The sequence below is a fragment of the Exophiala mesophila genome (assembly GCF_000836275.1).
Source record: "Exophiala mesophila strain CBS 40295 unplaced genomic scaffold supercont1.4, whole genome shotgun sequence".
Taxonomy (NCBI): domain Eukaryota; kingdom Fungi; phylum Ascomycota; class Eurotiomycetes; order Chaetothyriales; family Herpotrichiellaceae; genus Exophiala; species Exophiala mesophila.
The window spans coordinates 1,083,093-1,103,573 of NW_015622507.1; the positions used below are offsets into that span (position 1 = coordinate 1,083,093).

At 50.9% G+C, this 20,481-nt stretch overlaps 7 protein-coding genes across 10 annotated transcripts; 4 read left to right on the forward strand and 3 right to left on the reverse strand.

Moving 5' to 3' along the window:
- Positions 1-652: 652 nt before the first annotated feature.
- Positions 653-4,325, reverse strand: PV10_05611. 3 transcript variants are annotated; one of them, XM_016370302.1, is made up of 3 exons: positions 4,145-4,325; positions 4,022-4,082; positions 653-3,952 (listed from the first exon to the last, which is right to left on the reverse strand). In XM_016370302.1, the coding sequence occupies exon 3, from the start codon at positions 3,376-3,378 to the stop codon at positions 811-813; it is 2,568 nt and encodes an 855-aa protein (XP_016222595.1). In that variant the 5' UTR covers positions 3,379-3,952; positions 4,022-4,082; positions 4,145-4,325; the 3' UTR covers positions 653-810. The 3 variants fall into 3 exon arrangements, with proteins under 3 accessions (XP_016222595.1, XP_016222593.1, XP_016222594.1); XM_016370300.1 differs by having other exon boundaries at positions 653-4,082; XM_016370301.1 differs by having other exon boundaries at positions 4,022-4,325.
- Positions 4,326-4,630: 305 nt separating this feature from the next.
- PV10_05612 (uncharacterized protein) lies at positions 4,631-6,586 on the forward strand. The gene is made up of 2 exons (XM_016370303.1): positions 4,631-5,911; positions 5,970-6,586. The coding sequence occupies exons 1-2, from the start codon at positions 4,943-4,945 to the stop codon at positions 6,363-6,365; spliced, it is 1,365 nt and encodes a 454-aa protein (XP_016222596.1). The 5' UTR covers positions 4,631-4,942; the 3' UTR covers positions 6,366-6,586.
- On the reverse strand, positions 6,368-8,944 carry PV10_05613 (uncharacterized protein). Its single transcript, XM_016370304.1, has 2 exons — positions 7,666-8,944; positions 6,368-7,614 (listed from the first exon to the last, which is right to left on the reverse strand). Exons 1-2 carry the CDS (start codon positions 8,424-8,426, stop codon positions 6,570-6,572), a joined length of 1,806 nt encoding a protein of 601 aa, XP_016222597.1. The 5' UTR covers positions 8,427-8,944; the 3' UTR covers positions 6,368-6,569.
- Positions 8,945-9,724: 780 nt separating this feature from the next.
- On the forward strand, positions 9,725-11,009 carry PV10_05614 (uncharacterized protein). Its single transcript, XM_016370305.1, has 3 exons — positions 9,725-10,145; positions 10,229-10,364; positions 10,432-11,009. Exons 1-3 carry the CDS (start codon positions 10,056-10,058, stop codon positions 10,821-10,823), a joined length of 618 nt encoding a protein of 205 aa, XP_016222598.1. The 5' UTR covers positions 9,725-10,055; the 3' UTR covers positions 10,824-11,009.
- PV10_05615 (uncharacterized protein) lies at positions 10,993-15,593 on the reverse strand. The gene is made up of 3 exons (XM_016370306.1): positions 15,135-15,593; positions 14,165-15,074; positions 10,993-14,118 (listed from the first exon to the last, which is right to left on the reverse strand). Exons 1-3 carry the CDS (start codon positions 15,171-15,173, stop codon positions 11,084-11,086), a joined length of 3,984 nt encoding a protein of 1,327 aa, XP_016222599.1. The 5' UTR covers positions 15,174-15,593; the 3' UTR covers positions 10,993-11,083.
- Positions 15,594-16,104: 511 nt separating this feature from the next.
- PV10_05616 (uncharacterized protein) lies at positions 16,105-17,622 on the forward strand. The gene is made up of 2 exons (XM_016370307.1): positions 16,105-16,969; positions 17,042-17,622. Exons 1-2 carry the CDS (start codon positions 16,573-16,575, stop codon positions 17,425-17,427), a joined length of 783 nt encoding a protein of 260 aa, XP_016222600.1. The 5' UTR covers positions 16,105-16,572; the 3' UTR covers positions 17,428-17,622.
- Positions 17,623-17,719: 97 nt separating this feature from the next.
- Positions 17,720-20,010, forward strand: PV10_05617. Of its 2 annotated transcripts, XM_016370308.1 has the most exons (3): positions 17,720-18,226; positions 18,288-18,575; positions 18,627-20,010. In XM_016370308.1, exons 1-3 carry the CDS (start codon positions 17,982-17,984, stop codon positions 19,876-19,878), a joined length of 1,785 nt encoding a protein of 594 aa, XP_016222601.1. In that variant the 5' UTR covers positions 17,720-17,981; the 3' UTR covers positions 19,879-20,010. The 2 variants fall into 2 exon arrangements, with proteins under 2 accessions (XP_016222601.1, XP_016222602.1); XM_016370309.1 differs by having other exon boundaries at positions 17,720-18,575.
- Positions 20,011-20,481: the final 471 nt, after the last annotated feature.

Consider the following 20,481-nt stretch of genomic DNA (forward strand, 5'->3'; position numbering starts at 1 on the left):
TAGGTACTACTCGGTAGGTACTGTGGGAATGCCGGGCGTGGAACGTGGAGTTATGATGAGATATGGTTACAGTCTCAAAATAGACTTTGGAAGTCAGCCGATCTACGTAATCTTTGGTCTTCTCGAAGCCATTAAAGACTCGAGACTGGATTATTATTAAGTTAGGAATACGGAGTAGACGCCCAAGGGACCCCTAGGGGACCCCTAGGGTGCCGGTTAACGGCCACGAGGCCTGTCATCTTTAGCCTGTGAACGCTCGTCATTCCCTCGGGTCAAATCTCCGCAAGCGAAAGGACAACGAAAACCCTGCAGCTGAGGCCCCCTCGGCCCAGCCGCCCAGGAACTCAGTAAATATAGTACCGATGCGGATACTTAGGCGGGTACTTAGGAGGGGACCTAGGCGTCTATCTAGCTTGTTGTACCTAAGACTACCACGCAGGAGCAAATGTCATGGGGAGAGCATCTCCAAGTTGACACTGACTAGAGGCCATTTAGGCGCCATGGGACCCCTGGACAACATACTCCGTACGGAGGTACCTAGAAGTACTACGGAGTAAGTAGTATACCAGGTACATGGGTAGGTAGGTACCTCTCAGTAAGTAGCAGTAACTTAGAGTGCTCGTAGTACGCAGATGGTGGAAATCCTCAATAATAACTCGACCAGCTTCAATATTATTTCGCATATACTCTATGCTCTATGCTCAAACATGTGCAATTTGTACACATTCATCCTACAGTCTTCCTCTCATAATTATGATACAACGCTCGATTTGTCTTGTCCCTGTTGTACACTGCAGCCCTTTCCACCGTTCAATACTCCTCGTCCCCGCCCCCGTACAGCAGAATCCTCTTTTGCGTTGCCTCATACTCGTCTTGTAGTCGTCGCCACTCGGCTCCTTCCTGGCTGAGGGTGACCAAGCGTCTGATATAATAGACCGACCTTGCTCGTTCTTCGTTCAACGCTTCCATCACATTTCTCAGCCTTCCTCTGGACAACCTATAGTGGCGCTGAGCACTGCTGTTATCCATTGGAACCAGGCTATGCTCAACATCCCAAGTGTCTTTCGCCGTCATATTCCTGGGATATGGAACCGCTAGTCCGTTGACTAGATTGCGCACAGTCAGTTTCCATCCCATCAGCTCTTTGACTTCGGCCTCCTTGGTCTTTGCCTCGTCCAGCTCTTTCATTTCCGCCTCCTCGGTCTTTTCCTCACCCACCCCGGCCCCTGACACCTCGCTTTCGGTCAACTGAGGGTTGTACAACCGCTTTTCATACTCTGCACTCTTCTGTTTTCGAGCATTTTGGATTCGATCAATCGCCTCTTCACTCATCGGTTCCGCAAATACATACATGAATGCAGGGTTGGCTTCCGTTGCTTCTCGAGTTTCAAAATAGAATCGCATCGACTGTTTCGGATATTTCTCCGTCGCTTCGTCCATGATACGTTCCAAAAGCTTGAAACTGAGCACAAACTCCCGGTCTCCCAGCGACTCATCTGTCTGCCCATGCAGCGCCAAGTCGAGCTCTGGAAGCGGAATGTACTGGAAGCCGAAGAGCCGCTGGATGTTGTGATATGCCACAAAAATTCCATCCATGCGGCCCATCCGCACCTGAAGGGAATATTTCAGGAATGCCGACCGCATCATGTCGTAGTACTCGCGCTCAAACGACTCCCAAGTTCCGTGTCGCGACTTGATCTGATAACCCATCCCTTCCTCATGATTATTGAGCATCATTCGCACGCCTGCCACTGCTCGAGTCTTGAGGTCGAATACCCCCGAACCTGGCAACCGATCATCTTTGCAATCAAGTTGCGACCGCAGGAGAAAAGACCCCACCTCGCTGTAGTGATAGGCCTCTCCATCTTGCAAGCTCTTCTCACTCAACCTCGCTTTGTCCTCCGCGGAAGATGACCCCTTTCGATATTGCTCAAACTCCTCCTTGGGCAGCGTCAACAACTTTTCCATCGATCGTCCCAAACTCATGAGTATGTTGTTCGAATCGTATTCCTTGTCCACGTCCACAGCATACACCCCGTCTTGGTATCGAAGAAAAATCGCTGAAGGACTTCGCGAGATCTTGGTGAAGCTCGTGAGGTCGTCCTCGAATCCTCGCGTAATTCCGTCCACACGGAGTTTGCGAAATCCCGAAAGCAGAAAGTGAAAGTGAGACAGAATCCCAGAAAGACTCGAGCTGGATCCAGAATACCGTTTCTTGTGTGCCGCCGTCAAAGCCCGAAGCTGTGTGTCTTGCGACGATGTAATGTATTCTCGTAATGCGTCAAAATTGAACTCAGACACCGGCATGATCTTGCCAAGGTATGGATCAAAATTCCACACTCTGGACCTCGGGTCTTGCAGGTGATATACACCTGGGTTGAAAAGAACCCGTGATAAGTCGAAACTCAGAGTTGGAATCTTGGCTCGCTCAACCGCAATCGGCTCAAGACCGAGCTCATGCGATCTGGCAACTTGCAAATATCGTGCATCCATATTGGCGATTGCGACCTTGGCCGCCTTTGCTCCTTTTGCCGCTGACGACGTTGATGGCCCCCGGTCGACTGTGGCAGGAGTTGCGGTGTCCAATTCGGTGCGGGTACCGCTCCCGGCTCTGGGTCTCAGGCGATGGGAATACGTCGTTGATAAGATCTCCGTCCGCTTTGGGGATATTCTCCTTTGCCTGGCCATTTGCCTTTCCTCCTGAGTGGATTTTTCTGCCAATGGAGAAGATACGAAGCGATAGATGTCAGAGCCAGACTCCTTTCCCCTAGGCTTGATGATCCCGAAGCAGATCAAAAGACTCTGGGCGAGTTTGCCTGTGTAGGTGACCTGGGTCCACGTGTTCTTGTCAACGCTGATGTTGATGGAATCGATCGCGTGAATAACGTTGCCAACACGCTGCCCAGCATACTTTTGTTCAACTTTTGCTATCCATTTCTCTGCATGTGGCTGCCTAGGCATTTTCGAGGTTTTTTGTGTTCGCAACAGGCGTACAATTGTCAACGTGGGGCGAGGAGGACTTCTTTCCTCATGCCAGGCTTTGCGGAGCCAGTCGCCAACGTATTTAAGAGTCTCGAGATCATGCTGCTGTTTCGTTGAAGATTGCACTGAGATCGGCCGTGGGCTGGACCGTGGTTGAGATGCAACATTGGGAATTGTGCTATTTTTTGGCCCGGCAGAAACATGGAGAGGGTCTGCTTCCGGTGCGGTTGTACTCAGTACTTCTTGGGTAGCGGCGTACCTGCGGCCTAGTGACGAGGAGAAAGAGCGGGCGATGAGAAGGCTAGGTCTATACACAGGGCGAATTTCGGCCGAGGAGGCCAGAAGTCGGTATTGACAGCGCAGACAGACATGCTGGCGAACCGAGGTGATGAGCATCGATAGACAACTCGAGGGTAGATCGTATTAGTCGATGCAAAAGGAGCAGTAACAATACAAATCAGAAAAAAAAATGTATAGCCCCAACAAATGGATCAAGAAATCAACGCTGAAGCATTTGTGCTTTTGCCGCCCTGATCCTGTCAAAGAAAGTAGTCCAACTGTATGTAGTTGATTGACGATAATGTGGCACTGTGACCATCTCCATCCTCGACTTTTTTTTCCTCAAAGACGCGCAGTCTCAATGCAGTAATATAATGTCGCTGCTTTACTAAATCTCCTCATCCTCCTCCGACCCCGGCTAAAACAGCGAGTGATTTCTTTGTCAACTCTGACTTCGGAGTAGATCCATCGTGTATCCTGATGTATACCATCCATGATGTGGACAAGACGCTTGTGATCCGCGGTTCAACATCGGCTGGTGAGGACTATCGGTCATGAGAAGGCATTAAGGATTCCGCCACACCCATCATCAACGCCTGTCGTCAAGCGAACCTAGAACCAATAACCCTCATCGCGAAGCCCCAAGAATGAGTCGTGAATCCAAGGTCCGACTTGAACTTCCTCAATGGGCCTGGAAGTTGGTCACAGTCAGCTAAATCTGTGATCAATAAGAGTAAGCTTGGACAGTTCGTCTTGTTACAATACTATTTGGTGAGGTTTGTCGGTCGATGGCTTTGGGCAATTTTCAGACAATCATTCCGCTACTCCCCGTTCACATTTAGTATGGTATTGGTTGTTGAGACGATCGACGATGATTCCACACCTAGTACATCTCTGGCTCTGGCTCTGTCCTTGCGAGCACGCGCATTTGCTAAAGCGACCTTCTCATCCCAACTGCACAAGCTATGTCTCTCAGGCACTTTCATCTGTGGCAAATGCTTATCTTCGAGTTCTACTGCGTCGAGAAGGAAATGGCAAAAACCACCCACGCCAGAGGTCCCGACTCCCAGGCCACGATTTGTTCACGTAAATCATCAGCTCTCCGGGAATCGCAACATCAAAGACCCATCACAGCCGTCTATGCAGTGGACCGGGTTGGTTCGACTGTACGGAGTATTGTGGTATCCTGGTTTTGTCAGGATACGCCCCACTTTACGGTAAGTCCTGATACGGCCGTCTTTACAGGTATTGGTGCCCCTCCGCATCCACATTATAGGAAATACGCATACTCGTACACATCCCCCCATCTCCCCCCTCGATATTCGCGACGTGGAACCGAAACTTTGGGGACCAGGGTACCTAGGGCGGGACATGAAAGTGCCTCGGACATTCATGGTGGCTGTGGTTGTCTCGGGCTTGCATCAGAGGCTGGAATCTGGATGTTCTCGGCAAGGTCGTGGTGGCCCAGTGGAGTCGAACGTGGCGCGTGCCAGGTTTACGATTGTTCTCTGGAACTGGAAATTCTTCAGTGAATGCTCTGCTCCCGGGGACACAGCCAGGCAAGCCTTGCAACAGCAGCAAGATACTCTCGACTCCCACCGCAGCGACCTAGCATACTACCTTCCCTTCAGATTCTCTGGCCGTCTTCAGCTGACACCGTGAAGCCTAGACTACCAAGATCATGGCAGGCCAGAAAGCGACTCCATTAGCGATCGTGAGACTTCCTGAACCATGGAAGACCACTTATGAAGTCCAAGTTGCGCTCGAGAGCGAAGAATCACATATCCTCACCCTGCAGTTGTCGCAAAGTCAGCTCGCTGGTTCGACACTGCCGTCAGAGCCTCTTCACAATGATACCCTTTATTTCAGCAACCTCGTGACAGAAAGCAACAACCCATCCCCGCAGTCTGATGACAATAGCCCTTGGGCGCGATTTCATCAGAGCCAGGTATCCTATGTCTCGTGGGATGCAGCTAAGGTCGCGACCGTCGGGCAACTCTGGAACCTGATCCATGCCATTGTCACCATGTACCCAAGTCTGGAAGGATTTCGGCTGGCATTGAAAGGCCCTGGCAGTGAAGTACTCTCGACAACTCTCCAGGCTACCGGGATAGCCATTCCACGGCCGCGGCCATCACGAGCAGAACACAAGGGCCGCGACGATACGTCCGCCCACGTCTATGTCTCGCGATCGGCCTTCTGGCAGGGAGCTGCCTCTCCGTTTGGCTCGCGCCCAGCTTGGGTAGCGGACCCTGGCCTTTTCAGTCATCTTGCGAGCCCGCTCGAGTCCTTCCCTGCGTTCCCTCTCGAACATACCGTCACCTTCAGCCTTGAGGGCCGTCCGGTCCATGCTCAACATCCCGTTCGTTCCCCCAAACCCACCAGAGGGGCCACCATCTATAGTCGTTATATGCCACACCTGGATGAGTTCTTTTCCATGGTGCATCTTGACTATAAAGACGACACCCATTTGCAATTGTTCCATACCTGGCAAAACGACCCTCGTGTCTCCCAGGGATGGAACGAGACGGGCACTCTGGAGCAGCATCGAGAATACTTGCGCAAGATTGACCAAGACCCCCATCAGATGGCTGTCCTGGCTCGATTCGACGATGTGTTCTTCGCCTACTTTGAGATCTACTGGGCAAAGGTAACCACAAGTCGATCCCCATCATAACCCGACCTGACCAGAAGCTAATTCGATACAGGAGGACCATATGGGAGTCTATCTTTCCCCGGCACCTGGCGATTACGACCGCGGCCGACATTCGCTGGTTGGCGATGCGCGGTATCGTGGACCCCATCGCGCCGCAGCGTGGTGGACCAGCCTGATCCATTATTTGTTCCTCGATGAGCCACGCACCGTGACTGTGGTAGGAGAGCCTAAGGCGACCAACGCCAACGTCCTAGCCTATGATGCGGCCAACGGATTCCACATTCACAAACTCGCCGACCTACCACACAAACGCTCTGCAATTGTCCGATGCGAACGACTGCGTTTCTTCCAGACCCAAGGCTTTGGAGGGACTGCCGCCGATGTCCAGTTTCCCGCCCGTAAGCAGGGCTCGGACAAAGGACGGAATCAATTGCATGCAAAACTCTGAGATACAAAGGATACAAAATATAATAATTGAACAGTATCTATCTATCCTCTAATGACACTTTGACATGTTCACAGACTGTTGTCTAGGGTGCTGGGTATCGATTGGCCAGATTGTCTCTCGTAATATTCGTGTGTAAAAAGCGTCTCATAGACACAATGGCCAGTTAAAAGGCGCGGCCGTTAAACATTAGCATGTCAATTACACTCATTTTTTCTGTTCGACCAGTGTCTTGCCCAGTTCTCGCAGAATCTGTTTCTGGACCTTGCCACTGCCCGTTTGTGGCAAGTGGTCTGGCAAATTTGGATCCGCTCCCAGAACAAAGACGTGCTTTGGGGCCTTGTGTCTACCGAGTCGTTGCCAGATCCATTGCCAGATTTCCTCGTTTGGCGGCCGAGTCGCGCCGGGCTCGAGGACAAGAAACGCGGCGACTACCTCGCCATAGTGGTGATCGGGCAACCCGACTACCGAGGCCTGTAAGATCGATGGGTGCGCCATCAATCGCTCTTCGATTTCCAAGGGATAAATGTTCTCGCCACCCCGAATAATGATGTCCTTGAACCGCCCGGTGATAGAGCAATAGCCATCGGCGTCAAAGGATGCTTCGTCACCGGTCCGGAGCCACACTGTCCCATCAGGGTCCCGCAGAATCGTCGCCTCAGTCTTGGCCGGGTTGTTCCAGTAGCCACTGAAAATTTGATAACCCGACATGCAAAGTTCACCGCGTTGGCCCACTGGAACAATAGTCCCATCACGTGGATTGATGATCTTGGCCCGAGCATGAGGTAAGATTTTGCCAACGGTAGTTAGACGTCGATCAATGGTATCGGTTGTGAAGGCATTGAAACACGTGGGCGAGGCTTCGGTCAAGCCATAGCTACTCGTGAATTCAGTCATATTGAGTTCGGAGAGAAGTCTTCTCATGAGCGGTCGTGGCACGGGAGCCCCCGCGATGATACCAGTACGAAGCGACGAACAGTCAAAATTGGCTGGTCGTGGCAAGTTGAGCATAGCCTCGAACATGGTCGGCACGCCATGAACAGCTGTACACCTCTCATCTGAGATGGCGGCAAGAACTGCAGCTGGATCGAAGACATCACTTGGGTAAACCACTTTGCCACCATGTGTGAAGACTGCGAGCAGCCCCAGGACCAGCCCAAAGCAGTGAAACAGTGGAGGGGGGCAGCATAAGATATCAGCCGATGTTAGATCCATTCGGTCGCCAATGAAGCGTGCATTATTAATGATATTGCTACATCCAATTAGCTGGGAAATCTCAAGAGAAAGGTGTCACTCGACTCACTGATGTGTTAATGCAGCAGCCTTTGGGTTTCCGGTTGAGCCACTGGTGAATTGCAGATTGCATATATCCTCTTTTTTTAGTTGGTCCTCACGATTTCGGAGTGTTCGAAGAGGCTGCGACTGGCCTTCAGCAATCACATCCTCATAAGTCATAAAGTCGTTGTACTCCTCCCTCAGGAGAATGACATGTTCCAAGTCAGGGAGGCGGCCGTGCTTCTCCGGATATCGTCCGAGGGCATCCAAAGTGTCGAACAAGCTGCGGCGACCAATGGTTGGTGCGGCGAAGACCAATTTACAACTTGTGTGTTGGACGGCATAGAGTACTTCCGAAGTTGTGTATGTATTGTTTATGACCACCAGGATAGCGCCAACCCTCGCGGCAGCGAAGAACAAGGCGACATACTGTTCACAATTGCCTGCCATCACTCCTATCCGGTCCCCTTTCGAGACATCAAGTGCAAGCAGACCGAGGGCGAGTCGGTGGCTCTCCTGCTCGAGAAAGCCATATGTCCATCTTGCGCCTGTCCATGGACAGACCAGACATTCTTTGTGGTGGTGCTGAAGACTCTGAAACGTCAGGAGCTCTCCTAAGGTGAGGTGTAGTAGAGACGGCGTCGTTGGGCCCTGGAGAATGGACAGTTGAGGTACATCTTTGGGAACAGTGGGACGTCCTGGTCCATGGATCTGCTGGAGAATGCCCCTAAGCCTTGCAAGACTGGCAGGGACCTGTTCATCGACTGTCGTCGTCGTCGCCGTTGCCATGGCTTCGAGTTTTGACTGAACGCAATACTTACAACATTCTTCAGCGAGGACTGGTGTCTCTGATGACTACCAACGACTCGGTCCAGTCCTCCGAGCTCGGGTATGAGAATGGAACTTCAAATGCCATCTATCGTCATGACCAAAATTCACTCGGCGCGAAATGCGTGTAGAATGGGTCGACTCAGTCCATGACATGACGCAGGGTCATTTGAGCCGGCCCATTCCGAGGATGATAATTTTGTTGCATTGGCAAAACAATTACTCCGTAGGTTTGCACTCACATACGCATACAATACTCGACAGTACGATAGTACGAGTACCTAGGTTTGACAAAGGCATCAAGGTGGAGTTGCACCAAGAGGCCCATGTTCGAAGGCCATAGCTTCGCCAGGACTCCAGGAGACTGTGGTTGGCGATCATGTCTTGATCATGGATAGCTCGACAACGGGTCCATGTCAATGCATACTCTGTAAGCGAAGGGGATGTGTTTGGTGGGTGGTGGGTAGTGGATGGTGGTGGGTGATGATCGAGATGGAAAAAAGACGCTCGGTGAAAAGTGCCTCAAGCAGTGGACGCACCTGCCGCACGATCGGAGGAAATGCCAAGGTTCCCGCCAAGGCCGGAGTGGGTCTTAGTTTGATCTGATAAGATTATCTCGAGATATCATTCGAGGCTGGGACCTGTCAGGGGTATAACTAGCTACAAGTGCTACCCCAGTATAGCCTTAGGCCGCAGAAGTCCCTTGGCTTCGATTTTGCTCATTGACGCCACTTTTTTCGTTGGAACCCATGATTCTTTGCTTTCTTGCAAGCGAAGTCCTTACGCATACGGAGTATGTGTTGGTCACACGTTACACCCACGTGCAGGCGAGTGGTTGAACCTGGTCTGTAGATGTCTAGACTGTCTCCAGTGACTGAAAAGGTATCAATCTGTAGCAAGACGCATTTACCCACCCTCCACCAAGACTGTCCCCGCTCTTCTTGGCCCGTTCTTCGTCCAGATCCATTCTCCACGGGCAACAGAGTTTTTCTGATGATGAATGATGGTGACTTTAGCTCAGTGGGTCGCACCGAGCATGTTACCGAGGCGTCTCTGTACGTACGGAGTATATGTCTGACAAAATCATGGGCAATACCGTCACGTATCCTTGAAGTCAAGCATGTGTGTCCTGCAGCTGTCCTTCATCGTCACCATCATGTCAGTGTCTCACTGTCTCCTAGGTAGAACTGTTAGAACTGTTATTGGCAAAGGCGCAGGCGCAGGCAGCTTGACTTCAACAAATCGGCTTGGTGCGCATGTCTAGCTGTGCCTCGATAGCTTCCTCCTCTTTAAGCATTTGGCGCCTACTCCGTACTGTAGTTACCGGGCCTCACTATTCCCCAATTTGGGTACCTCCGTCTAGCTGTTTATTGTCACACGCCAGGCTTTGCCTCCAGTCGAAACTCTGCTTGCCGACCTCGGGCACCTTGCTGAAAACAGTCATTCCTTGAGAAGTAGTCAACAGATCGTTTCTCGGCCGATCGACAATAGCTCTTTGGAAGTTTCTTGACTTTCTCTTGTCTTCCAAAACAACAACCCAACCTTCTTCACTTGTTCCATAGCGCGTGAAATCCTGTACCATCTACAAACATGAAGTCTTTCAACTTGATTGCGGCAGTTGCCGTTGCATTGATTGCTCCCGCATTCTCTCAAGATATCACAAGCTTGCCTCAGTGTGCTGTGAGTACCAGCTGAATCACCCCCACCAGAATATGGTCTTTGTAGCAAGAGACAAGACGGAGCTGACCTGCGTGCCACAACAGCAACAACCTATCTTGGAGGCTATCAGTGCCTCTGGATGCCCATTGACCGACATCGCTTGTATCTGTGCAAATGATGGCTTCGTCAATGGTCTCGTGGAGTTGATTCCAACACTCTGCACACCCGCAGAAGTTGGTGGTGAGTTTCAACACCCCCTGCGTGAGAATTCGGATTGGATGATTGGATGCTGACCAGAAAATCACAGAGGTCATCGAATTTGCTGAGAGTTTCTGTCTCGCCTACGATGTTACCCTGACTCTTCCGGACGGACTGACCGACACTCCATCCACCGCCTCGACTGCGGATGCTACAACAGACAGCGTTCCTGCTACAGCGAGCGCAACCACCACTGAAGCAACGTCTGCTTCGGAGACTGCTGCCGCAACTACCAGCGCCACTGTTGCTGATACTGCCAGCGAGACTGCCAGCGAAACCGCCAGCGAAACCGCCAGCGAGACCGCCAGCGAGACCGCCAGCGAGACTGCGAGTGCCACAGCTGCCGAATCCTCCGAAACCAACGCAGCTGCTCACCCCAACGTCGTTGGCCTGCAGGCCCTTCTGGGAGCTGCCGCGTTGGGCGTAGCTGCTGTTCTCTAGATGAATGATATGGACCGTTGAGGCTGGTAATTGTTCGAGACGTACATCCATAGAAAGATGCAGACATGTCTAGGTTTTCGACCTCATGGTTCGATTTCAATTCTTTTGCCATAGAAGCAATGACCCGGAACTTCTGACTTCTGGTCTTCAAGTACCTAAAAAATGGCAATGTAATATTCTGACACATTTTATTGTTTCTATGCTATATGATTACCTCTGGTCTTTATTCCCGAAATGTAGTGTTTCCCCCAATAATCTGCCTAGAGCATCTGCGACTGCGCGTTGATCCGGTAGCTTTCGTTCCTCGCAAGAAGCTCCTCGTGTTTGCCAGAATCAGCAACCTTGCCGCCTTCGATCACAAAGACCACGTCAGCCTTTAGCACAGTATGTAAACGATGGGTGATGGCAATCACTGTCATCGCCAAGGTTTTGACTGCCCGCTCGAGGCCATCTTGCAACGCCTTCTCCGACTCAGCATCAAGGGCACTGGTACTCTCATCTAGAAGCAGAAGCCTTGGCTTTCGAACCAGAGCACGCGCGATTGCGAGTCTTTGCCGTTGGCCACCAGACAGATGCGAGCCGTTCGGGCCACATTCGGTGTTGTATTGGTCTGGGAGCGTCATGATGGTGTCGTGGATGTTGGCAATGCGGCATGCTTCTTGAATCTCTCCGTCTGTTGCCTCGTAGCCTGGTCTTGCACCAAGGCCAACGTTGAATTTGATTGTTCCGCTAAACAGTGCATTGTCTTGTGGCACATAGGCAATATCATTGTCCACTCCAGCCCTGCCGATATCCATGCCGTCCAATGTAACACTGCCAGAGCTGGCTTGATACATTCGAAGTATTAGTCGCATGATCGTCGATTTCCCGGCGCCAGACGCACCAACGAGGCCACAAAACTGGCCTGGATGAATTTTCAAAGTGGCATTCTGTAATACGGGAATCTGTGCACTGGTTGGATATGAGAAATCGACGGACTCGAAAGATACACTCATCCCATGCCGGGGCTCCACAATTGGCGATTTCTCCGTAGAACTGTTGCTCTCAATGTCGATGCCAGCATGTTCACCATATGAGCTGAGATCCTTGGGAGAAACAAGGCTGTATTTGCTCGAGCCAAGGTTAACCAAGCTCAGCACGCGAGATGCAGATGCACGGGCACGAGAGACTTCTGGTGCCAGTGTAAACATTTGACCCCATAGCTGCGCACTAACAAGCATGGCAACGAGGATGATGAAAAATTGTTGCTGCGAATTTTCTCCTCTCATAATCTGCTGCGAGCCCCACCAATACGCGAATGCATAGATGAAGAATCCCGTAGTGTTCGAGATTGCTAGCCAGACGTTTGTGTAAATGCTAGCAGTGATAATCTCCGTTCGTGGACCAGCTAGTGCTTCTTCGTAGGCCTTCATAACCATCTTTTGAAGCGAAAATGATGTGATGGCTTTGATAGAAGCAACCGTTTCGACCGAAATCCCAACGGATCTAGCAAAGGCCCTTGCATGTCGCTCCTCAAACCGCGAATGGCTGTATAGCTGCATAATGCCAGAGCCCAGAAGTATTGGGACCACGGCAATGCAGACAATAGCAATCTTCCAGGCGATGATGAGGGACAGGATGATTGCCACCACAAAATTGACAAGGATGGAGAAGATGGTGCCAATGGTGGAACCACTAAAGGCACCAATGGCAGCATTGTCCTTGGTCAAGATCGAGAGCAGCGACGACGGGTCTCTTCCCTCTGAGTGGTGCCACTCGTAGCTTTGTTCAAACAGCGCACGGAATGATAGTACACGTAGACTGTAAAGAAGTCTCTCCGCAACCACGGCGAAGGACGACCAACTCACCAGATTCGCAAAGAACTCTATCACAGCGAGCATGAACAACAGCCCCCCAAAGAAACGCCCCACGTAAAGAATACGGTCAATCGTGGTATCACACAAGTTGAGAGCGCCGACTGTATGACCAAAAATGAGGCCAGCCGCCGAGTAAGTGCCTCCCACGATTACCGCCGCGAGAACTGCCATCAATATCCAGGCGCGGGAAGGTTTAATGTATCTGCCGACGTCCCTCAGAACAGCCATTTTGGTCATTTTGGATGTGATGGAACGTGCGGTCGACTCTGTCAAGGTCTGCGTACTGGCAGATGTTGTTTGGTTTTGATCTGAGGCTTGCAACGTCTTATCTTGAGGGTCATATTCTCCTTTGATGCTTCTGCTCTTTTCCAGCTTGATAGAGGACAAATCGGCTGGATGGCTGGTGCTAGCCAAGGATATCGTCTCGTTCTCATCCACAAGGGTGAGCTCCTGGAGTTTGACCATGTCTGCAAATACCCCTCCTTCGTTCAGAAGTTGTTCGTACGTGCCTTGCTGCTCCACCCGGCCATCTTTGAGAACGATGATGTTGTCTGCATCTTTCACCGTCGAAAGACGATGTGCGATGGCAAGTACAGTTCTCCCCACAGATACCCTGTCTAGTGTGGCTTGAATTCGACGTTCAGTGATTGAATCCAAGGCTGCAGTTGCCTCGTCAAGGATCAGGACTTTTGGATCCCGGATCAAAGCCCTTGCCAGCGCAATCCGCTGTCTCTGACCGCCGCTGAGCGACTTCCCGCCTGGACCAACAACTGACTCATATCCGTGTTCAAGGCTTTCGATGAAAACGGCCGCCTCGGCAGAAGCTGCAGCCTTTTGCACCAAGGCGAGGATATCCTTCATGATGGGATTTTCTGAATCTGACAAACTGGCTGCAGATGCTTGGGTTTTGTCGAGACTCGACGATAGTCGTTTCAAGAGAAAATCTTGAAAGGTTTTATGCCCCGGCCAGGAAGATCCAATCAAGCCAAGAGCAATGTTGTCGAATATAGAGCAATTCAGGAGGGTTGGCTCTTGTTGGACTATTCCCATCAGCCCACGTAGGTTGTGCAAGTTGAACTCGCGCAAATTGAAACCATCGAGGAAAATTTGTCCCTGCTGGTGATTGTAAAATCGAGTCAGGAGGCTGACGATTGTTGATTTCCCACTTCCAGAAGGACCGACTATTGCTGTGCGTTTTCCGGCAGGGAACTCTATGTCTATGCCGCAAAGCACCTCGTCATCTGGGCGAGAGGGATACGAAAAGGCGATGTTGGAGAGTCTGAATGTCCCAGGGTTTCCCATATCGAAAGTGCGACCGCCTTGGTCTCTGTCATCAACGAGAGGCTCGCGGTCGATGACCCGTCTCAAGCGGACAAAGGCAGAAGCTGCGCTGCCAAACAATGGGAGTAATGGAGCCGTGGACCCAAGTACCACGCAGGCTATTATAGTCAGCGATTATATCGAACAAGAATGGCAGGCACATACCGTCGACGAGAATGAAGACAACCGTATAGACTTCTCCGACACTTGCACCACCTCGACCAGCCACCAAGTCAGCAATCATCCTGCTGCCCTGCCAGAAAGCCAGAGCATTGGCCGAGTAGGCAATGAAGTAGAGCAGCCCAGCTTGTGTGGCTGCTACCGCTCCTTTTTTTATGCCAGCCTGGCAGGCAACGGACATGTTTTCTGCGAATCTACGTTCCAGGCGTTTTTCGGCACCAAACGCTTGCACAATATCAACGTGAGATAAGGCCTCTGATGCGGTGGATGCGGCAGACTCGGCGGCTGCAGACATATAGGCAGTGAATTTTTGAAAGAATGCACCACCAATTACGGCAACGAGGACGAAGGCGGGAATGAGAGAGACCAGCATTCCTGCGAGTCTGGCTTGCCTGGTGAATGCTATGACGTATGCAGTGATGAAGAAGGAGAGACTGGCGATAAAGATGCCGACTTTCTCACAGGTGCCAGATTGGACGGCTTGAACGTCTGCATTTAGTCGGACAGAGACTTCTCCAGATTGATGTTCGTCAAAGAAGGCCATGTCTTGATGCAAAAGGCTCTGAAAGTAACGAGTTCGAAGACGATGGGCTAACCGTTGGCTGAGTAGACTCCAACATATGATGTAGATGAAGATGACCACAAAAGCACCCACGGCGATGTACACGAGTTGCAGGACCCTTGAGTTGATAGCCGGACCATATGAATACCCGGATCCTGTGGCTGAGACCTCACAAGATGCGGCGTTCAGGTCGTCAACAAGCTCTCCGAAGAGGATAGCCATCAACGGGAACGGCACACCCGATGCTGCGGCGCATATAGCCCCTACTACCATCAGAACAATATCCAGCCATGTTGATCCCGCAAAAGCCAGTAACCTGAAGTACATCAGGACCTGCCGCCGCCTTCGTTAGCCTGGAGATGATTCTGTACTTTTAAGTGGAATGAGACTAACCTCTGACGGTGGTGCGTCAGTCTGGGCTGGTTTTGCCATAACTGCAACTCGTATGTCAACCAGCAGATAGAATATGGACTATGATATGAAGGCCATTTGCGAGGGCAATGGTATGGTCGTTTCAATTCACCCTTGCACCGGCAATAGCGACATTGTGGATGAACCAATTTGTTGAAAAAGACAGAAGTAACGTGACTAGTTTGATGCAGTAGCAGGATAGATGATTCCCAAGAGCTTGCCCAGAGTACCTTTGGTGAACAAGAACCTGCACGTGTGCCTGTTCTCCTAAGGAACGAGAAGGGTCCTCATGTGACAAAGGAAGGTGATTTGTCGCGACTCACTGGGAAAAATCTTTTTCTTTTGCCAAAGTGAATAGTCATGACTCATTCCGATGCCGGTCATGGAGATTGGTCTCACCTCTATTATTGGAGTTCATAGAGGTACCTACTTACCTATTTGTCTTCCAGGTGTGAAAATAATGCGACTGGGAAGCCCCCAAGCCAGCATTTTCGGCGATACAGCTAGCTTTCTGCACACGCATACAGCATACATATTGCGGAGCCTCGGGTCTTCGTTATGGAAACACGATGATCCATCGACCAGTGGGAGAAGAGACTCTCTCAAGAAGGGCTGGAGGTCAAGGGTCAAGGCAGTGTGGGCAGTCAAGGACCCAAGGTGGTGGAGTGGGAAAACGTCCACCTCGAGGCGTAAGATCCTTGTGGGACGGGACCAATGGGAGTCTACGCCAAGGCTCTGCTTACAATACAGAGGATACAAGCCTGGTATGTAATGACAATATGCGAGGTCCTGAACCCTGCAACCCTTGTTAGGCAGGAACTACCCGAAGTCCACCTTCGCACCTGCCCGAACGAACCTCTTCACGTGGCCCACTTCGTCTCCATCGCCGTCACTCGCTTCACATTCTCCCCCGCCAGGAGTCCACGACTTTTCTTCGTAGAATGCCTGGCCTCTCTTCGTGGGCTCTAGCTGTCACACTCTTGTGCCCACGGGAAAGCTTGCCTGATAATTAAAGAAATTCACGCATCAAATGGCTACTCATGCGTGCAAATTTTGCTGTGGGTAACAGCTGTGGATCAGAACAGCTCAGTCAATCCCATGTTGCGAACCCTCGGTCGCCACCACCCACAGCAGTCGACAAGCATTTCCTCGGTATCCGATATGCGGACCACATCAACCATGTGTCCATTACCATACCGTGGGGTCGGAGCCTGAGCGGCTCACACACGATGCTGCCACGCACCAATTCTGCCAATCCTAGAAAGCACGGCTCTTTGATTCACTCCATACATACATTGCCCACATTTGAAAGGAAGCTGATTCCTGTACATCCCAGCACTTGCATTACTCTTCGGAACGTCTCCTGAAACACAGCGCATTCTTGTGAGATTCAAGTCACTCTCAGAGAGCCACAGCAGTCATGGGTATCGTTGTGTTCCCGGCGCTTATTCCAGACATAGAGAAAGTCTATGATGTCTACTTTGCTGCCTTTGAGGGAGAGGAGATGGCGAGATTGATAATGAAAATCCTATTTCCCGGAGGAATAACCGAGGAATTTCGCAAAGCCCACACTGCCGCGACATTGGCATACTGGCATAAATCAAGCACACAGTACACGCTCAAAGCAGTCGACATGGAAACGGGTCAAATCATTGGAATGCTTCTCGGCGACGTCCATCTCCTTGGACGAACGGAAGAAGAGCGTAAATTCGCCGGTGCTCCCTGGCTTGAGGGTGAAGAAAGAGTGCGAGCGGAGAAGGTACTCAAACCACTCTGGGAAATGCGTGAGAAGCTGTGGGGCGATCGACCACATATGTGTAAGTCATTCCTGAAGATCCCATCGTTATGTTGGAAAAGCCTTTTGGAATGCGCAACTGACACAAGATCAGACTGCCATGTTATTGGTGTTGATCCCAAAAACCAGGGTCGTCATGCTGGTGCAGCATTGATCAAATGGGGCAGTGAGCAAGCTAGTTCGGCCAATCTGCCAATCTACTTCGAATCCTCGCCATCGACAGCCAAATTGTACGAGAGACTAGGCTGTCAGAGAATCAAGGAAACCATTGTCCACAGCGCCGAAGTCCTAGGCACCGATCACGACATTGAGGTCCCTTTGATGGTTGTCATGCCAAAATGTGCCAAAGGAATGACCTTTGACGAGTGGCGTGAACGCGGCTATCCTGCATGGGATACAATAACTGATGTCGAGAAGCCCAAGGCTCAGCCAGACTTGAAAGCACCTGTCAAGGTCGCTCAGTTGCCTGCGACTGCTTAAGTTCTGCAAATTCAATACTACCTACTGCTAGCACATGAGTGAGAATTCGAATCAAATCACACAAGTCATGTTCAATATTAACTTGGGAATGGGACTTTTGGCCATGCGAAAATGCTCGGAAGTAATGCCAGAAACGTAAAGCTCATGGAATGGGCCCCTTCTGATCACACCCTGACCTCCATACGTAAACCTTACTGCAAGTATCATTCGAGAATGTACTCCGTAGATCATCCACTGCATAAGAGGCATAAATTTTGGCCGGCTCAATCACACAGTCCAAGCTGACCTAACGTCTACGTTGTCCAGGCCACTGAGCTGCGAACTGGGCCTCCATGCATCCCCCACTACTTAGGGCCCCTCGGCCGACTTCGGCTACAACCAGATATGTCTATCCCCTCCATCATAGTCCCTTGGCCTGATAAAAATGAACGTCTTTTAAACATGCCGAGTGAGGCTAAGAATTAGGTATAATCTGGGCACGCTACCTATTTTGACTCTCGCAATTATCACACCTCACTTGTCTTTTTGAGTTGACACGTCTAAGCCTCGACAACATGTCCACGTTGGAAAAGGGCAGAGACCAGAACATCTCTATGGCAGAAAAAATGGACTCCCGACCTCATGGTGATGATGATGCCATCGAGAGCAACGATCACAGTAACACGAGTAGCTCAGCAGAGCAGGCTGCCCGCGATCCAGAGAAGGAAGAATTGTCCAGAGATGCTCAGAACGGTGTACAAAAGATACAGGCAGCCACATCAGTTTGGAGCAAGACTGCCCTTTATTCGGCCTATGGACTGTGAGCTCATTCTCATCTACCGACACGAACCGAATTGAGACAAAACTCTGACACAGTGCAGGATTTGGCTGGTGTATTTTGTTGCCTCTCTTGAGGAAGTGGTGCTGAGGTCTTTGAATCCCTATGTCACCAGCTCATTCTCTTTGCATTCTTTGACCGCTGCGACCTATATCATGTCCAACATCATCGGTGGTCTGGTCAAGATTCCTACTGCCAAAATCCTCGACATGTGGGGCCGGCCTCAGGGCATGGCACTCATGCTTTTGATCTGGGTGGTCGGATACATCATGATGGCATCGTGCAGAAATGTCCAGACCTACGCCGCCGCACAAGTCTTCTCCGTTACTGGGTGAGTGAAGGCCCATCCTTCAGTAGGCCCATCTGCTAACAAACACCGAAGAGCACAGGGTGTGAGCTATGTCTTGACTGTCTTCATCTCCGATACCTCGAGTCTGAGAAACCGTACGCTCATGCTCGCCTTTGCCACATCCCCGTATATCGTCACAACATGGCTTGGAGGCCCCATCAGTCAGAGAGTGGTTGGTGGCCCGGGCTGGCGTTGGGGTTTCGGAATTTTTGCCATTGTTGTGCCTTCAGTCGTTCTGCCTCTGGTATGCGTTTTCTTTCACTATCAGAGGAAAGCCCAGAAAGCTGGCCTCATCGAGAAGACCCACATCCGTCTCACCCCCAAAAACATCAAGAACTTCATTATCGAAGTGGATTTGCTCGGTATCCTCATCCTGGCTTCCGGCATGGCACTTTTCCTCCTCTCATTCAGTCTATACTCATACCAAGCGCAGGAGTGGAGGTCACCGCTGATCATATGCATGCTCACATTTGGTGGCTCACTTCTGGTCTTTTTCCCCTTCTACGAAAAATACATTGCGCCAAAGACCTTTATTCCATTTGAGCTGCTCATGGACAGGACGGTTTTCTTTGCCGGCATCATGTTTATCTGCGTGTTTTTCAACGCTATGGTCTGGGGTAGCTACTTCTTCTCTATGATGCAGGTGGTATGGGGCTTGAGCATCACCAACGCCAGCTATATCAGCGCAATCTACCGGGTCGGCTCGTGCCTGTGGGCCATCGGGGTTGGTTTTTTCATTCGGTGGACGGGGAGATTCAAAAAACTTGCGTTGTACTTTGCAATACCCTTGATGATGCTGGGAGTTGGTCTTATGATTCATTTTCGGAGGCCCAACAACGACATTGGTTATATTGTCATGACCCAGATCTTTGTTGCCTTTTCGGGCGGGACGATTGTCCTTTGCGGCGAGTTGGCCATGATGGCTCCCTCGGATCATCAGCATATTGCTGTCATCGTTGCGATTCTAAACTTGTTTGGAAGCATTGGGAGCGCGGCTGGAGGAACTGTGGCCACGGTAATCTGGACCACCGTCTTTCCCAGGGAATTGCGCAAGTGCATGCCACCAGAAGTTGATGTCAACAGGGTTTATGGATCGATCATTGCTCAGCTGTTCTACCGACCGGGGACCCCAGCACGAGACTGCATCAACAATGCCTATGGTGAAGCACAGCGGTACATGTTGATCACCAGTCTAGCACTGCTTTCGGGTGCTCTGATATCGGTGGCAATGTGGAGGGATATCGAAGTCAAGGAGAACAAGCAGGTCAAAGGCCGTGTGTTTTAGGTTATTATCAGATCAGATTAGATTACGAGATTATCATGGCCACGGTCAACAGCGTTTAATAGTACATTAGCAAATTCCATATCTTTGAGAGCTATGACCTTCGAATCACACATTTCTTGGTTGACTTTGCGCCAGGAAATCTGACAGGGGATCTACAGGCATGGCAATTCACGTGTGACGTGTGTAAGTTGCCTTTGTGCTGCATTCAACACTGGCGGGTCATTACATGGCCGCACTGGCGCGATCACAAAGGAATCATCCCTCGAGTTGGAGTCCTCGGCGCCGAGAGTAAGTGTCATCAAATCCATCTTTGCATTTCGACTACATGTGAATAATGTAAACGCTGATGCAAGGGTCTTGTCACACTAGACAGCACCCTGCGTTCAAAAATTTTCTGTGATAAAACTTTGAAACTTCTCAAGACGTCCTTCAGAGAAGCGGTCTATGAGGGTGCCATCGGCCCCTTCTGCGAAATTGGTAATTCCGTCTAGGGAACATCCAGATGCAATGCGTCGGATCGCTAGGGATGGGCATGTCGAGAAGACCGAGCCAGGTGCAAATTTACCAGCGTGCCAGCCGAGTCTTCCAGGGATTCCAGTGGTC

What these genes read in the sequence shown, in the direction of transcription:
- PV10_05611 (XM_016370302.1), bottom strand. Translation starts at nt 3,378, where the DNA reads ATGCTCATCACCTCGGTTCGCCAGCATGTCTGTCTGCGCTGTCAATAC.
- PV10_05612 (XM_016370303.1), top strand. Translation starts at nt 4,943, where the DNA reads ATGGCAGGCCAGAAAGCGACTCCATTAGCGATCGTGAGACTTCCTGAA. An exon ending in TTGAGATCTACTGGGCAAAG is followed by an intron (nt 5,912 to 5,969) that starts GTAACCACAAGT and finishes AATTCGATACAG; the next exon opens with GAGGACCATATGGGAGTCTA.
- PV10_05613 (XM_016370304.1), bottom strand. Translation starts at nt 8,426, where the DNA reads ATGGCAACGGCGACGACGACGACAGTCGATGAACAGGTCCCTGCCAGT. An exon ending in GCTGCTGCATTAACACATCA is followed by an intron (nt 7,615 to 7,665) that starts GTGAGTCGAGTG and finishes AATTGGATGTAG; the next exon opens with CAATATCATTAATAATGCAC.
- PV10_05614 (XM_016370305.1), top strand. Translation starts at nt 10,056, where the DNA reads ATGAAGTCTTTCAACTTGATTGCGGCAGTTGCCGTTGCATTGATTGCT. An exon ending in CAAGCTTGCCTCAGTGTGCT is followed by an intron (nt 10,146 to 10,228) that starts GTGAGTACCAGC and finishes GTGCCACAACAG; the next exon opens with CAACAACCTATCTTGGAGGC. An exon ending in CACACCCGCAGAAGTTGGTG is followed by an intron (nt 10,365 to 10,431) that starts GTGAGTTTCAAC and finishes AGAAAATCACAG; the next exon opens with AGGTCATCGAATTTGCTGAG.
- PV10_05615 (XM_016370306.1), bottom strand. Translation starts at nt 15,173, where the DNA reads ATGGCAAAACCAGCCCAGACTGACGCACCACCGTCAGAG. An exon ending in CTGACGCACCACCGTCAGAG is followed by an intron (nt 15,075 to 15,134) that starts GTTAGTCTCATT and finishes AGGCGGCGGCAG; the next exon opens with GTCCTGATGTACTTCAGGTT. An exon ending in TGTCTTCATTCTCGTCGACG is followed by an intron (nt 14,119 to 14,164) that starts GTATGTGCCTGC and finishes TGACTATAATAG; the next exon opens with CCTGCGTGGTACTTGGGTCC.
- PV10_05616 (XM_016370307.1), top strand. Translation starts at nt 16,573, where the DNA reads ATGGGTATCGTTGTGTTCCCGGCGCTTATTCCAGACATAGAGAAAGTC. An exon ending in GGGCGATCGACCACATATGT is followed by an intron (nt 16,970 to 17,041) that starts GTAAGTCATTCC and finishes ACACAAGATCAG; the next exon opens with ACTGCCATGTTATTGGTGTT.
- PV10_05617 (XM_016370308.1), top strand. Translation starts at nt 17,982, where the DNA reads ATGTCCACGTTGGAAAAGGGCAGAGACCAGAACATCTCTATGGCAGAA. An exon ending in CTTTATTCGGCCTATGGACT is followed by an intron (nt 18,227 to 18,287) that starts GTGAGCTCATTC and finishes GACACAGTGCAG; the next exon opens with GATTTGGCTGGTGTATTTTG. An exon ending in CAAGTCTTCTCCGTTACTGG is followed by an intron (nt 18,576 to 18,626) that starts GTGAGTGAAGGC and finishes CAAACACCGAAG; the next exon opens with AGCACAGGGTGTGAGCTATG.